Here is a 16,768-nt window from a genome sequence, read left to right on the forward strand (position 1 = left end):
TTCTGCAGAAATTTAAAAACAACTGTAGATCTGAATTACTTAGCATTAACCTTGTTTATTGGTATTCATTTTCATTGACGGGCTCCTGGCTTCATAGCGGAAGTTCCAGTCCTTGCTTTCTGTACCATAATTTGACTTTAAAATGTAATTTTGATAGACTTCCGATCGGTCAATAATCATATTATCTTATAGGCCTCCTTTTGCAGAGTTACTCTTTTGCAAAAACATTTGGAATGTGTCTGTATATAATTAACATTTATACAATATACATTGATTGTATTTTTTAGTTTTAGTTTTTAGGCTTTTTATATATATTATGTTGTCTTTTTATTTAATAGTAAAGCGCGATTTTTACGGACTAACATTATCATTATTACGAATACACATACAGTTATACAGAATAGAAAATTTAATTTGTTTAAAAATATGCATCTATCAGATTACAAATATTAACTTGTTTTTAATTTAATTTTTTCGCCTTTAGTTTTTTGCTGTGGGCACGTATAGAGGAATAGCGCATAAAAATAACAATTATAAAAAGTTTTCTCTGCATATACATACAAGATATACTTTTGACTCTATAGATTTAATAGTTAGTTTGGATTCTCTCTTAGTTTGTAAAACGTTCTCAACTTTTTACAATTGTCGGCAATGTAATAAATATATTTATATATAATTTGGACTCGTTTGTTAGGTTCGTGTGGTTCACCATGCGCAGCTTTATTTGGATCCTTTCTTCTCTGCTTGTATAAGGTGTACGTGTTGTGTGTGTGAGTTTTGGCGCCTAGTTAAAATACATACGAAATAACACTAAACTAGCAAAAAAGATTATAATACAAAAGCAAACGAACAAATAAGTACACGATCTGCTGGCGGTGTTATTCCAAGTGAATGCAATGAGGTTGCGGTTGTGCCGCTGATTTCGCTGCTGCTGCTGTTCAAGTCGTTGTTGTTGATCTTGTGGTTCTTGTGATGTGTGGAATCGTTGTAGCTGTTCTTCCTCCTGGCGCTGCAGAAACTGTTGCTGCACCTCCAGCCAAAGCCATTCGCTTGCATTCCCGTTGCCGGTGTTATTAATCAACTCCAGCGAATCCTTGGCTGCCCTCGATGGCCTTAATCAGTTTGTCCTTCAGTTGCAGGTAGCCCTCATAGGGTGGTAGGTCCAGGCGATTGAAACTGTAGAAGAATATCGTTAGCAAAAAGTTTGTAAAAGCCTTAGGGGGGTTTTCCCTTAGTTGTCTTTGAGCTCACCAGGTATGTGCCCTTGGAAAGTTATTAGGAGTGCCCCACTTCTCGATGGTGAACATCTGGGGGCCATTTGAGCCGTACAGCTCCTTGAAACCGTTCATGGGCACGCGCGAAGTGCCCGTTACAAATTGCAGCAAACGAGAACGCATCTCGTTGGAGAAGGAGAGAACGGCCCTCCAGAACCACTGGATAATTATATGATTCATGTGGTAGTCGCCCTTGTACAAAGTATTCTCGCGCCAATCCTTCACATCGATGTTCTGTATGCCACACATAAGTAGCTCCAGTTCGTGCTCGTCGAAAATCTTAATAAGATTTAGCGGAATAATCGATCCAAAGCCATCCAGGAACGACGACATCTGCTCCTTGACACGTGCCACAAAGCGCCACTCGATAACCAATCTATAAGGGAAGGAATGGCAAATGTTTCAGCCATTGAAGCGCATTTCATTATTGATGACACCTACTTTATGTATTCATCCTTGTTTTCATTAGTCACGTCTATGTTGGCGCCGCCGGGCTTTAGTTCGTGCTGACTCTTCTGTCCAAAAACGTCTTCATCCAGGCAGAAAGTCAGTTCCAGGATGCGGGGATCGTTCTCCTTAATCCACATTAGCGAGTTGTAGTACTCCGTGTCCACAGACTCCATGTCCTTCAGGTCAATGGGCTTCTGCAGCATCATCTTGTAGAATGGACGAATGAAGAAGGCATCTAACAGCTTTCCGTGGTACACAGCCATGCCCGCAATACGGCCAATAAATCTGTGATGTGTGTAAAACTGATTACAAAACTATTTACTTTCAAAATTTAAGATCTTACTTAAAGTAACTTAAATGCTCCTCGTTGCACAAACCGCTGCCATTGTTTATCTGGAGCGTGTAGTTGTCCATGGCCGAGTACTCGAAGAGTCCGTAGTACGGATTAAACATTTCTTTTGATAATAAATAGAACCATTCCCTGGCGAGGCCTCCATAATCTGCAATCAACAAACATGACTTTCAGTAGGATCCAACAATAATGGTGTAATTTACTTACCCAAGCCAGTTTCTCCTTCAAATTCTACCCATAATTTAGTCTTTAGTAAATCGGTCTTTGTCACCGAGCTAATAATTCTGTATGAATCCTCCAGTATCGACGTACGACGAATACGTATTTCAAATTTATTTGGTACATTTGTCTGGAAAAAATATAAAAACGAAATAATTTTATTAATCAGCAGACTGTTATCACCATAAACTATTTATGTACTTACAGGCTTTCTAATGTGACTCTTGAAATACTCGTATTTCTGCTTGTAATCTCGAGAATAGGGCACAGCCTGGCCGGCGATGTTTGGATTGGACAAGCGAGGATCCTCCCACTGCGTGGTTCGCGTGTCTGCAAACAGAGTTTGGTTAATTCATTTGTAGAAAGTAATTAGCTATGAATGGCTCACTATGATCTATATAGAATACGCGTCCATCGGTGTGCACCCGCTCCTCCCAGCCCTCTGGCAAAGGACCCAGGTCGTCCTCGACGCGACGAGTCTGATTTGGCATGGGACTGGCCCGACCGTTGCGCGGATCTATCCAAGTGGTCCGCCGGGACGCATGATCGATGAAGAATGTCCTTCCGTTGGGGGCCACCTGCATGGACCAGCGCGGTGGCAGGGGTTCCTCTTCACCAGCAGCATTCTGCAATACAAGATCGCCATAGAACATTAGCCACTTCACCTCGAACTCCACCTTTAGATTATCCTTGGCACATGCAGATAAATCATCTGGAGATCAATTTACGTTTTTCGTGTGCATTTAGGATAGGGATAAAGAGGGGAGTCGACTTTACTTGTTCCATGGGAGGCACAGCTGCGTTGTCTTCCTCGGAATTGCGTCGTGTGGACGGAGCTGAGATGTCAGAGGGATTGTGGCTGTCTGTGTGATCGGTGTCTTCATTCTAGTCATTGGTGGATCGATTATTTTATTCATAAATGTATACAGATAGATGCATTGCATTGCGTAAGGTATTTTTGTTTGTTGGTTTTGGAAGAAACAGAAAAGAAGTGTTGATGAAATTAAGAGCAAATTCTCAAATTGAAAATTCTATAAAAACACAAGTTAAGCCACAAATGCAAACATACAAAATATTATAACTAATCGAATAGAACTTAGCTGAAACTAGGATTACTCAAAAGCTGCAGTTTAAAGCCATATGAGGGTAAGTACCATGATACACTTGGGTTTACATGCAACATAGACACACAGATGTCGGGGAGCAACCGGATTGGTCTTTGTGTTCCTTACCGCTCCTCCCGCTGAAATCCCCCATGCCCTAAAACAAACAAATATGTGTATTGATCTAACACTGACAGATTTTGAGACGCCAAATAGTTTCAATTCTCCGACAAAAGTGACCGAAGGAGAGAAGACAACCAAGTTTTGAGACTACAAGTGCAAAGATACGAGTGCAGAGATAAGAGTGCGGATGGAAATGTGCTGACCGATGGCTGATGTTGCTGGTGTCTCTGACCCCGATGTTGCGGCTCCTGCTGACGATGATCCACATCAAGCTACAAGTGAAATGAGTGATTTTGGTGGGTTGTTCCATATTTAATTGTGAGATGAGTGTGTGCTTAAGACTTGCTAACCAATATTCTACTCTGCTGCTGTTGCTGCTGCCGCTGCTGATGCTGCTGGATATGCATTTGCATCTGCTGTCGCCGCCGTTGTTGCTGCCGTCCCGCACCGCCGCCCGTGCTGTGCGCGGCCCGCCGCGTCAACAGGTTGGTTATGGCTAAATCCGGCACTCCGGGAGCCTCGCGCACCGGCCGCAGGTCGTTCTGCAGACTGGTCGCTGAGATTTCGGGCTGCCTATGGGCGACAGGATGTCGCAGGGAATTGTAAACAAAACTGAGGTCATGAAAGATAGAGCACAACGTTTGACGGTTAGGAAGCTGGCTACGAAGTGGAGGAGCCTTGGGGGTTGGGAGGATTGTTTGGGTACGGACAAAATACCGACAAGAGGCTGAGGGATCTTTAGGATGGGTGCTGCTAACGCATAGCGGATGATATTAACCTGGTATGGTCCACTGTTGGATCTGTCTGATCTTCCTCGGCGCCATTTTGCATGGCAATGTGTGCGGGAATCCCATTGTTGTTTGTTGGGGTGTTGGATGGTGAGATCGTTGCCGGTGAGGCTGCTGCTGTTGTTGGAGTATTTGCTAAGCCAGCAGCATTGTTATTGTCCTCTATACTATTGTGACTGATGGAGTCCTACGTATATACAGGGGATTGTTAATGATGGGCACTAGACGACTACACAGCTAAAATTCTCTACAATATCTAAAGTGGGGTATCAAACAACCCGGTGAAGGTAAAGACACAACGATCAACGGCCGTGGGCATCTCACTACTAGAAAGTTATAAACTAGCTCCCAATACTGCCATACTACTAACATCTTGTTCAGAAACTAGCGATACACTTAGTCTGCAGTAAAAAACGTTATCATTACGAATATGCGTTTCAAGTACAAGTTCCTATCGAGTATATCACAAGTGTGCGCGCTTCGGGATGTGGCTGACGGCTGATCTGGGTCAGGTGTTGGAGGCTGCAGCTCTGCATTATCCTCCTCCTCGTCAACGTACTCCTCTGCCTCCGCTTCTGCCTCTGCATCGTCATGCAGCTCGCCGCAGTGCAGACAATTGGCCTGGTTATTCTGAAGATCCACCATATCCTCCCCGTTCTCAGCCACATCCTCATCCTCGCTGCTCTCCTCGCAGGCCAAAGTCTCCATGTGGGCAGCGTTCCTCGGCCTCTGAGGTTTGTGGTTTTCAAATTGGGTTAGTCGGTTCGAGTGCGTTTTGCGTGTGCATTGTGTAATGGGTTTGTGTTCGATGTGGAAGTTTAAGAGATCATGCACAAAAATCAATCAAATCAATTGCTCGTCACACATGCATAATAAATAGTTATACGTCTTTGACTTTACATATATGTATGTATATCACAACTTACAAAGTGTCCTGTGGTTAACCAACTTAAACTTAAAAGTGCCCCTAGGGATAACAGATCCAAGCTTTTCCACTTACCGCCGAACGTCCAGACTCCGTATCGTCCACGCTGATGTGGAAACGTCTCTGGAAATCCGAGGCCAGCTGGTCGTCAGTGGATTGGCTGCTGTTGCTGTTTAAACTGAGTAGGGATTATTATTATGGATTAAAATTATATACTTTGTAAAAAGCTGTTCCTAATTCTTTCTGAATAATCGTTTAACTCGTTTATCTTATTCTTTTTATATTTAAAGCAATATGCTCTTTTTTAATATAGGGATCAAATTAAATGTTAAGCGAATCAAAATCAAATGAATGTAAATGTTTACAGAAACCATAAAACAGCTTACGCAAATACGTATTATTCAGTGAAATTTAGGGAACAGTCTTTCTGATTTAAGCATATTTAACATATCTGCACGCCCAACTTACACAGTAGGCCTCTCCCATTGCGTCGTCCTTGCCGTGTGATTCACATAGTACGTGCGCCCGTTGGCATCCTGGCGCTCCTCCCATCCAGCGGGTAGGGCATCGTGGCCACCAGTAGGAAAGGGGTGCTGCGGAGCGGGAAAGCCGCACGATTATTATTTGCATTTCAAAGGCAATAAGGACACTCACCGGCTGGGCGGACGTCTCACCGGCGTTGGTGGCCTCCACGTGCTCCCACTCGCCATCGCTGTTGCCACTAGATGGCTCGCTCTGCTCCCGCGTCTCCCGGATGAAGGCGTGGTAGATGCGCAGGGTGCCCTTGATGCGGGATTTGGCGCTGCTGGGCGAAGGGCAGGGGAGAAGATTAATTTTAATGAGCCAACCAAACAGGTGCACAGACACCGCCAACGCCACCAATGCCAGGCCCACACGGGAGAAACACAGACGCGCACGAGTTAAAAACAATAAGTTTTATACTAAGCGTCAACTAAAAATAAACTCAACAGCGAATACACAAATGCAGATACATATGGGTTACTATGGATTACGTCGCGTTTCACAACTTTAAGGCCGCTTTCACTTTAATGAAAGCCAATAAGGAAGACAACACACACGATAAGCAACTCTTAATCAACCAAATATTTAATCGAATACATTCTTGAAAGTGAGTGACTCACTTTTCAAAATAGTTATGACAAGCAGGGTTAAATACAGAAGAAATGGGAAAAGCGCTGTATATAAATTACATTTAAGTTATGATATTGTACGTTAACAATAGAAGTACACAATAGCTAATTATTACCCATATATGAAATGTATTGACACTGCAATAAGTCAGATATTGAAAATAGGCTCCAACCATACGTACATTTAACCTCTACAAGTAAGCAGTGTTTTGATTAATAAGCTCCATTTGTGTGGCATTTTCCTGTTCTGTCATGTGGTCTTAAAGTTGTGAGTAGCAGTTAATGTTCGATTGAAAAGCGATTCTATTCTAGTCAAGGGTATGTGGAGTGTTCTACTACGATTACGACAAATACATTTGCAAATTATAATTGCAATTAAAGACTGCACTTGGGCGGTAGGGGCGTGGTGATAAACAACAAACAAGGTACGGCCGAAAAGCAAAACACGTAAACTCTATAGCACTACAACAGAATCTCTACGGGCTGGGGACTTAGACGAGATCTTAGCCTTCTTCACCAATCTATTAACAATTCTGCCTTAGTTGTTTTTTTGGTTCTTGGGTTTTTTGTTTTTTATACATAACTAGATTTTATGGCTATGTAGTTGTGTGTAAATCAACTGAAATTAAAGAAACAAAATCAAACTGCAAATGATATAAACCTACCCTACTGACCTGCGCGGGCGCAGAGTGTAGCTTTGGTCTCCGATGGTGCGACCCTCCTGCTCCGTGGGCAGATTCACCAGGGTCAGCTCCACCATGCCCAGGAAGTCGTCGCGTGTCAGGCGATTCTCGTCAAATACTTGAAACACAAGCTTATGCTCAGACGGTTTAACCTGTTGAAAAATAGTAACAACGGTTAGTTAGTAGGTGATACAATTACTTATGTATGTGGCATGCTTGCTAACTTACTCTAAATATGAACTCTTCATTCCAGATTGGATTCAGTGTCTGTGGAGAAAATAGATCAAATGAATTAGCATTGGATATGGAGAGACAGTATGCTACGAAGGGCTTTGTACATCAAAGAATAAATCATAAGTATGCCTAATAACAATTTAAACAGCTCAAGAGTGATCATGATGTTCACAGTCAATTTTTCGTGTTATCTAAGACTATTAAACCTGGAACTCACTTCCGAAAAGGTTTTCTACTCTTTAAAAACTCGTAATCTATAAAGACCTGTGTTTGATCCGCAAAGTAGATATCTAAGCGTTAGTCATAAAGTCAACAGCACTGATAACCACTGTGTGATTTACATTCATAAACGAACAATCAGGGCCAAGTAGTCTTCCCTTGCACGTTTAATTTGGTAACATAATCGATAAGACAAACTTCGCCGACTGCCCTTGTCGCCCAACATAAGACGGGTTAATGTTGCAAGGGGTTGTGTGCTTACCTTCTTTTTGGTCTTCGTCAAAACAGAGTCAATATTAATATCACCGTTGATTGTGTTCAAATCGATTCTGACATACGGGTCGCTGTGGATGAAAGCATTCAATTCAGTTATTCAGTTTATTAGGTTGTTGGCTTAATTAGCAGCTGATTCACTCACCTGGCGCCGAATATATCCTTTTTGGCCAGCGACTGGCCGCTGAGTACGACGATGCGCAGGTGACACGAGTCCCCAGAGTCGTTCTGAAAGGGGGAAAAATAAGAGAAAAGCGGAAAATTAGTAAAAATGAAAATTAGTAGAAAAGTACCCTCACAAATGGGACACTTGTGCACGCATCGCTGGGCAAAAACAGCGGACAGGAATTGAATGGCACAGAGGAGCTGGCTGGTGAATGTCACATGGAGAATAAATAAGCCGCAGCAGTGGCCATAAGCCTGGCCCACGCGGCGTATGCTTGATGTCCGCGATTACGCATACGCCGCGTATGCTGGCCTGGGTAAAATAGCATGCTTTTTATGGCCGACATTGCGGCCGCGCTCGAGTTCCCCATAAATGTTCCCTGAAGGATGTGCATTATACATTCGCGTTCATAATTGCTTTTTCATTCGCGGCCAGATAATTCCCACGACCTTGACACGAGCACCGCCCCAGAAAGGGGCGTAGAAGTTCAAGAGAGTCATCAGGCAATTGTCTAGTGCAGAGAATGCGGCCCAAACTTGAGCTAAATTGCGTGTTGTGATTCACTACGGGCCTCGGGGGCTCTCGGGTCTAGAATTGCGGTTGCGGCCCAGTTTGCAGTTGGCATTTCTCGTTGAAATGCGAAACACAATTTTAGGCATCCCTCAAAAATACATTTCCTCGCATCCAAACGTACTTTGTGGCGATATTAGAGCGGCTTGAGAGCACAGAATTGGGTTAATTGAGCGAGAGTTTGATGGCAGACCTCAAAACTTAGGGGCTTTTCATGCCATAAATTAAATTGTAGGATTATTAAAGCTTTGTAAATAAATTTTAGCACTAATTGTAGTTGGTTTTAATGGCAGAACCGTGTTTTGTACGTCGAAAACTGGTGACTGCTGTGACTAGCTTATTGTAAATATGTCTCTATTAATAAATATATAAATAAAGAGGTTTTTCTTCTTAAGTCATATGTGAATTATTCTTTAAATGCTTCAAACGCATGAAGCAGACCACTTTGCAGCACCTCTAGCCCGTAACCACCCACAATTCTGGATTGGGGAGCAGCCAACTTTGTGCATTCTTCCAAGGCAAACATAACCCATTTTATCCACTCATCTCGGCTGAGAGCTAGCACTTGGGGCCATTAAAAGGCTTTCCCATTAAATATTCAATTTGCCCACATTGTTTATAAAGTGCGGAGCAGACCCGAGTGCCCCGCTGCCCTCTTTGGTGGCTGACCAGACGGCGCCATATCTACGTATATCCGACCCCCTTGTATCAGATATCAGAGGCTCGCATGTTGCGGCTTGTCGGGCGCCTGATGACCCTGACTGAGTTGGTTTCTAGACCCTATATTACATGTGCCATTTCGTACACGCTCTGGGGAACTATTCCGCTCCCGCTCCCGCTTCCGTTCCCGTTCTGGTTCTGTTTTTGTTCCGTTTCTGTGACGGGTTGTATTTTTATTTATGCCAGTTGCTGCGAGTTCCGCATTTTCCATGAACTTGTGCTATTGATTTTCACCGCGTGGGGCTAGCTCTTTAAAATAGCCGCGGCTTTTCCCACTTGTGCAATAATTAAATGTACAGAGAGAAAAAGCTGTGAGCAAAATCGCACGTTACTGTAAAGTACTTAAAACTCGTAGGAATATTCATTGAAAATAATAAATGTGGTCCAAAGATCACAATTGCAACTCTTTATCTTTAAGCTATTAAATTATTATGAGTATTTTGAGAATGATGAAAGTTTCTAGTACCGCAGTTCTTCGTCGGATTTCATCAAAATTGTTTGATAAATTATAAGTGCTCTACCACGAACTATATCACAATAATGGGGTAATGCCATTAAGTACACACAGTATATTGATGAGCAAAATAAGCTAATGCGCACTATTAAATGCCAGATGCCCCGTTGTCCAGACTCGATTATTGCCTGGGCAAAAGGACCAATCAATCAGCCTAAGCTGGCGACCCTGGAGTCGAGTAATCCCCCAAGGTCCTTCCAGGATCCTTTCGCACGCCTTCACTGCCTTCACCCGTGCAGCTGCTACAGTTCCCTTGAACTGTCTTGACTCAAAGACTCTGACAGAGCCACGTCGTAGCTGGCATTAAATTGATTTTTAGCCATTAAATCTGGGACCGAGGGAAATTAGCTTAAAACGGTTCTTGCGGTTTAAGCCTGTTTGGCGCTGGATTGACAGTTGGTTTTGTCAAAGAGACGGGCATGGCAGGAAAAGCGTTAATTAAAAGGGAAGTCCGACGTAATGATCCGCATTCGCTGCACTGTCATTTCATCCTCCTTTAATTGTCTGGCCTACAGTGGAAAAACTCTTAATCAAAGCCTTTTTTCGGGTTTACAAATTGATTTATTAAAAAATTTTGGGGAACTAAAATTGGCAATATCATCTATATAAATCTTTAGTTCTAATCAATTGCTAGAGAGTGAAAAAACAAGTATGAGTCATAAAAGCTAAACGTTTCTTTAAATAATCTTTTGGAAACTAATTGCGTTTGACCTCTTAATGGTTATTAAATAATAATAAATAACTGTATGTAAATCTGTGGAGCAGTGGGCGTTTGTTAATATGAATTTTCCCAAAACATTTCCTTTTAAGAACCTATAGTTGACCTCAGCCAAACCCGCCCACTTATTGTTTTTAACCGTGCTTTGTGTGCACTTTTTAATCACGAATCCCACTGATACGCTTTCAATTTTCTTGGCTATTGGAAAGCTGAAATCGCGGCCGAAATCGGTTATCAATGGGCACATAGCCAAACGCCCATTATCGGAGTTGGCAAGCCGTTGACTTTACCATTCGCTCGACCATGTGACATGTGTACAAGCAACGGGGTGCCCTTTCTCCGTTTCCTTGCCATCATCACATCAGTCCATCCAATCGCCAGTTTTCCGCCCTGCTCAAACTATTTCGCATTTGCCATAGTCTGCGTCTGCATCAACTTTTATTTCCGTGCCCACCGAATGAATAATGAATTATAAAAATATATATGTGAATAATCATTCAGCTGTGCGCTGATAAGCAAAGCCGAAGAAGAGAGGAAGCGTTTTGGTGGCCAAAAGAAGTCAAGGCGCTCGACAGAAGCCTATTTCTGTTGCTCTTAGCGTTTCCTCTGCTGTTCAAACAGACGGCTTAAGCGCAAGGCTGATGGGAGATAGTAAATACCAGTCAACAGCGAAATTAAACAAGCTCGAATATCAATTGTTACGTTTTTTAATGCGCACATAGGGCAGAGTGAAAACTCTTCGGGCCAAAACAGAATGTGGCCTTAAGCGTAGTCGCTGCCATTAACCTAATTGATTGGTTGCCACCCATCACTTGCCACTATTTCCAGAGGTCAATGCAAATTCATTACTAAAATCGACATTCTGCCGTGCATCTGGGTTAGATGCCAGTTTACAAGATAAGTTCTCAAAAAAGAACTATTTTTAGTGGCAATAACCAGAAAGAACTAGCCACAATAATATAGACAAATTGTCACTTTATAAGGTATAGCACACACATATGTCAAATAAATGTAGGGCTATAAATATATTTTTCTAATGTGACGGCGATATATATGTACATAAATATATGTATGTCTATGACGTCTGTAAGTTCAAAATATAAGCTTCTGTTATCGGGCAGATAAATTATTCGTAAAAAAATGTTAATGGCTAAAATACAAATTGAGCAATCTCTAAGGGTCAATTATTAACATATCAGGGCCATCGAAAATTAATTATAAATATTTCTGTGTATTATCAGTAAAAATTTACCAATTATTTAAATATTATATATTAAAGCTGTTGAATGAGCCCTTACAATAAATTTTTTTTGTATGAATTGAAAAGTGTGCCAGGCATTCTAGGCCACCTAAATATTTATTTCCGATCAGGCATATATCCTCATATCCTATATATTGTACTAGGCGTTTAACCGATCTTATTGGATGTATTCCAATATCTGTTCGAAAAATCTCATTAGCCGGAAAATCTCTAGAGATTTAGAGGAGAATGCGAAGGAGATTACTGAGTGGGGGACGGCGGGCGCGGGCGGAGGGACGGACTGAACGTGAGGCACATCAAAGGCGGCTCAATTAGCGGTCGAAGAAAATGAGCACACTCACACACTTACACAGAGCCTCGAACATTTGCATATGTACCATTTTCACGTAGTGACGAGAGAGAAGAGCGGCGCTGCTCTCGCCAGTTACTTACATCACTGTTATTGTAGCCATGGATTTGGCCATCTTCGCTCGTCACCGATGGCGATGTGGTTGTTGACTCGGCCATTTTTACTTTATTTTGATGGGGATTTTGATTTCGATTTCGATTTGGATGTGGATTTTGCCTCCGATTTGGACTTTATTCACTGCCGATTTTTCTTCCGCTGTTTACGTTTCGCGTTTGTGTTAATTTTCGTGCACGCCTCTCAAACTAAATTGAACAATAAATTGCGAGAGTTATAAAATAAACAAACACACAGAGCATACGAATGTTGGCCGTGTTTGGCGGTTTCAACTGCCCAAAACGAGTTGGTCAGAAAGGAATTTCATATTCTTGCAGCCTTTTTTGCGTTCTTTTTACTTGGTTTTCACGGTTTTGGCGCACACAAGATTTATTTTGGTATCTCGACGAGCTTTTCGATTTTGCTTTTTACTAAGCTGCAAGCTGCATACGGCGACAAAAAGGGAACAGGTTCCACAACAATTGCCGTTTTGTTTTTATTATGTTTATTGCGTATACGCAACGTTGGCTAGGGCCAAAGGGGGCAGGGCAGCATTAGGCTCACATTCCAATTTTTTTTGCTCTGTATGACTAATAGGGCCGCGCGAAAGACGAGAGAAATGGGGAAATTTTTCTGCATTTGATTTGAATTAAGATTTCTCGATTGTGTCGAGCGTGAACTGTTGCTCTACGATACGTACGCTTATTTACTGCTTTTTTTATATAATTAACACATTTCAGGGGTACTGTGCAATAAATTTATCTATATAATCCACCGATTTACCGATTTGTGCGTGTGTGGTGGTACACTCTACAATATTTATAATTCAATTATTCACTTATTTATCTTTTATTAACGGCCCTAAGCGATGGAAACAATAACAACAATAACAAACGGCACACCAACACTATTGCGAAAACATGTTCTGAGTAAATGTCTGCCTCTCTCGCTCGCTCCCGCAGCGAGTGTGTGTGCGGTCGTGGGTGCGAGCGGAACAGCAACAGCAACACTGGTCGGCAGCCGCAGCGCAAAACACGGAACTTGGCGCTTTCGCGTTCTAAGCTAAAATGAAGGCAGCTCCCTCGAAAAGTGTGGCCAGCGCGGGGCCTAAAAGACTGCCCCAATGCAGAGCTTTCATCGAGCCTAGTGTGACCGTAGTATCAGAGGAAATTGTTCACCTGATGGTAGGCTCCACCGGTACAAATAATATTTTGTAAATATCGCATTGCAAAGTAACTAGATGACTTGCAATGTACGTACATACATAGATGACATTTATAAGAATTCACAAAAGTTATTTAAGTGCGTCGTAAAAAGTAAAGTTCTTATTTTATAAGCAAAAAATACCAAAACAGAACTGAAAACCTTTTTTAACACTGAAGCACCAGCTTCTAGCTGTTGGCTGAAAGCTTTTCAAAGTGACAGCTAAGCCCATGTACTCTTTTTTTCTCCTCCACTCGCTCTCGCGTTTTCTCACTCCCACTTTTGACAGCTGCCAGCAACAGTCGAACAAGTGTCCTAAAGCAAAACAAAACAAAAACAGCTGATCGGCTGCGCCGTGAGTCGCGGTGAGTATCTACATATGTGTGAGTGCGTATCTGTGTGAAGTCCGCACTTTGGATTCGGAATCCCCCATTTCCATTAATGTTTTTCAGCTTAATAGCGCATTATCACTTATAATTGACATTATGGACAATAGACTGCTCCAGTATGACGCAAGGGATTCAAATGAAAATGAGCGCTGTAGCCAGTGACCAACTGTTGAATGATAAGCGGCCCATTAGGGCAATTTGCTAAGGAAATCGTGACGTCGAGTGGACTGACAAGTGCGTCGATTGGCCGACGTCACCACTTGCCCGCTTACGTGCAAATTGGATTAAATAACCCAAATAACAGAGCTCAATTAGCGGGGGCATACAACCTTTGCCGGCACTAACGCCCTAATGAAGATAAGCCATTCATTCATGCACCTTCCCTTTTTTTGTGGCCAGGAATTTCGAACATTTCTGACAACGCGTCAATGAGCTGGGTAAACAGAATTCGAGTGCCGTCAAATTATCGCTCATTGAGTGAAAGCAAACGGAGAATCCGACAACAAAACTGAAATACTAAAAAAAGAAAGTATAGAACCACAGAACAAAAATTGAGGCCATACAAAATTTAGAAAAACTAAAACCATAAATTATAATATAATATATTATAATCTGTTAGAACTATATAAATTGATAAACAGTTGAACATAGATAGATATCATATGTAAAAACATCTATTTACAATATGTTTTTCTCTGTGCAGCCAGAAAGCCATAAAGTGTACGCACACAACATTCAAGAGGCGGCGGCCAAGAATTGTGTTGATAAATTAAATTAGCTTCGAAGATGCCGATGACTGCTCAAGTGGCTAGCATCTTTTGGCGAATTAAGATAAATAAATTAGTTTAGTTTCCGTTCGGTCTGAGATGGCGAGCGAATTATTTGTTTATACAAGTGAGCAAAACAATGGAATAGCCCATTCCAGACACTAAGTAAACAACAATGATGCCGGTTTATTTTCTGGCGGCTTTATAATACTTTTCTTGGCACTCTTCTGCGAAAAGTGCAAAACAAGAGTTGCGTTTAGCTTTCATAAAATCCGCAAGAAGGCAACTTTTTCTTTAATATTATAGAGTAATTGGTTAAAGTAAACAATGACTAAACCAAAAAAAATTAATATTCAGTATTATCGCCATTTATTAAGGCCAAGTCTAATGCACTTCTTATATACAACATTTTACTTAATGGTTTGCAATAGTCTTTACACCGTCTTAGCTAGTGATTGGATAACAGTAAGTAAAGATTTCATACTTTGCGCCATCTGAAGACATTGTAGATTCTACTACTTCTTCTACTTTTCACACCATATAGTATACCATATTTTATCAAACATGAGTGGAGTGGAATCTACATGGCCCATCTACACGACTCAACTGTTTGGCAAGCTGCAGATTAGATTAATAGTGAAAACATCGTAAAAAAGGAAACAAAAATACAGCGGAGTCACTGATAAACACGACAAAATCCCCTTGCAGCACGCGTTGATAAATACTTTTTCAATTTTTCACACCAAAAAATGGTGGATACATTATGGGTAGTAGGAATAGAAATAGGAATTGGTTGGCTTAGTTCTGATAAGACAACATTTAGGTATGGCCTTAAAGAGAGATACATTTATTGATTAGTCACTTTGCAAGAAACCAAAACAATTGATAAGAGTATCTTATAAGATGTCATAGAAAGTAATCCCTTACTATCTATTCAAAATTGATCAACATACATATACTAAGTGCAGGGTCACTATTTGGAGTTATGGTACCTTTTTTTTAATACTTATGCGGTTGTATAACCCATAATGTGTTGACTCAGCTGAATTAATCGAAAAAGCTTAATTTCTCAATCGGAGTGGACCCACATGCACCCACATTTCTACGATTTCGATGGGTTGTGAAATAAAGTTGCAACCTTTAGGTGGTTCCACTATACTCCTCTGTTGTAAGAAGTGCCTAAACTGTCCATTTAATATGTTCTATAAGGTAGAGCTATCTTTTTTCGACGTCACTTGCACTTATGCAAACTTACCACTGCTGCCAACGATCTGCGAGGAGTGTGTCCGTTTCCAAATTCCTGCCGCGTTTGCTGTTGTCCTGCAACAGAGGCCGCCCGTCGGCGAGGCGGTGGGCGTGGCACGTCACCGCCAGCCGCCGCGGAAGAAGATGAGGGGGCGGGAATGGCCGCCGCGGCCACCAAGCCGCTGGAACGTGCCGACATTGTTGTGTTGTTGTTGGTTTATTTTCTTTTTAGAGAAGCTTCTGCAATGAAAGATATAGGGAAGGAGAGAAGGTGAGTATGTGCAAAGCGGAAGTGCAAATTAAGCGATAAATGACACGAAGAAGAACAAGAGGAAGCTGCCACAATGTGTCAAGAGGCGGAAGGGAGTGGAGAAACAAGGCAAAGAAAAGCGAACAGACAACAAAGACGGCAAACAAAGTGCACAACGGTACTTGTGCTAGATGCCATCTCTGTCTGCCGCCCTGCCCCCGTGCATGCGTGTGTGTCAATTTGTGTGTGTGTGTTGTGTGAGCGAGGTGTGGGTGATAGAGCACAAAAGCCAAACATTTTCTTGATAATTAGCCAAGCGCGAAGCCATGTCTTTGTAGACCGTTTATGGTTAGCATAAAGTTTCGCCCAAGTTTTTCACTTACGTTTACACACGCACAAACACGGGGCACTATATTTTCGCCCGATTTATGTATATATTTTGCGCTGGTATGCGTGTGGGCTCGCCTTTATACACTATTTGCGGAAAATCATCACGTATTCTATCACAGGGCAAATTATACACTGCTCACTATACAAGCGATTAACACTTTGACCGCTTCAGCGGCGCACATGCCTCAATCGCCAATATCGGTCGGCTATAGCTGCCTGTATATATGTTGCACGCGAAGTATAAAATAAAATTTAAACACCGGACAGGAGAAATACACAAAACGGCGACAAAATCCAGAACAAAACTGCCAGAGTGACCGTGTATGCAAACTGAGAACA

The 16,768-nt window shown here is 41.9% G+C and overlaps 1 protein-coding gene across 19 annotated transcripts; it reads right to left on the reverse strand.

Moving 5' to 3' along the window:
* Window positions 1-35: 35 nt before the first annotated feature.
* LOC122617667 (E3 ubiquitin-protein ligase Nedd-4) lies at window positions 36-16,739 on the reverse strand. Of its 19 annotated transcripts, XR_006325964.1 has the most exons (21): window positions 16,423-16,739; window positions 15,800-16,029; window positions 7,940-8,022; window positions 7,784-7,865; window positions 7,297-7,335; window positions 7,051-7,220; window positions 5,889-6,039; window positions 5,703-5,827; window positions 5,310-5,412; window positions 4,300-4,496; window positions 3,872-4,133; window positions 3,725-3,793; window positions 3,073-3,180; window positions 2,684-2,921; window positions 2,501-2,625; window positions 2,284-2,425; window positions 2,068-2,224; window positions 1,716-2,009; window positions 1,252-1,650; window positions 852-1,176; window positions 36-784 (listed from the first exon to the last, which is right to left on the reverse strand). XR_006325964.1 is itself a non-coding variant. In XM_043793598.1 (20 exons), exons 2-20 carry the CDS (start codon window positions 15,986-15,988, stop codon window positions 1,074-1,076), a joined length of 3,024 nt encoding a protein of 1,007 aa, XP_043649533.1. In that variant the 5' UTR covers window positions 15,989-16,029; window positions 16,423-16,739; the 3' UTR covers window positions 36-1,073. The 19 variants fall into 19 exon arrangements, 18 of the variants coding, with proteins under 18 accessions (XP_043649533.1, XP_043649534.1, XP_043649529.1 ...); XM_043793598.1 differs by having other exon boundaries at window positions 36-1,176; window positions 5,889-6,036; window positions 7,060-7,220; XM_043793599.1 differs by having other exon boundaries at window positions 36-1,176; window positions 3,872-4,094.
* Between the last annotated feature and the right edge of the window lie 29 nt (window positions 16,740-16,768).

The sequence above is a fragment of the Drosophila teissieri genome, chromosome 3L (genome assembly GCF_016746235.2).
Source record: "Drosophila teissieri strain GT53w chromosome 3L, Prin_Dtei_1.1, whole genome shotgun sequence".
Lineage (NCBI taxonomy): Eukaryota > Metazoa > Arthropoda > Insecta > Diptera > Drosophilidae > Drosophila > Drosophila teissieri.

Bases quoted from the DNA above. Each gene is read 5' to 3' on its own strand.
- LOC122617667 (XM_043793594.1), bottom strand. From the start codon at position 15,988: ATGTCGGCACGTTCCAGCGGCTTGGTGGCCGCGGCGGCCATTCCCGCC. The intron at 2,010-2,067 runs GTAAGATCTTAA...CACACATCACAG, and splicing joins GAGCATTTAAGTTACTTTAA to ATTTATTGGCCGTATTGCGG. The intron at 1,651-1,715 runs GTAGGTGTCATC...CTTCCCTTATAG, and splicing joins AACAAGGATGAATACATAAA to ATTGGTTATCGAGTGGCGCT.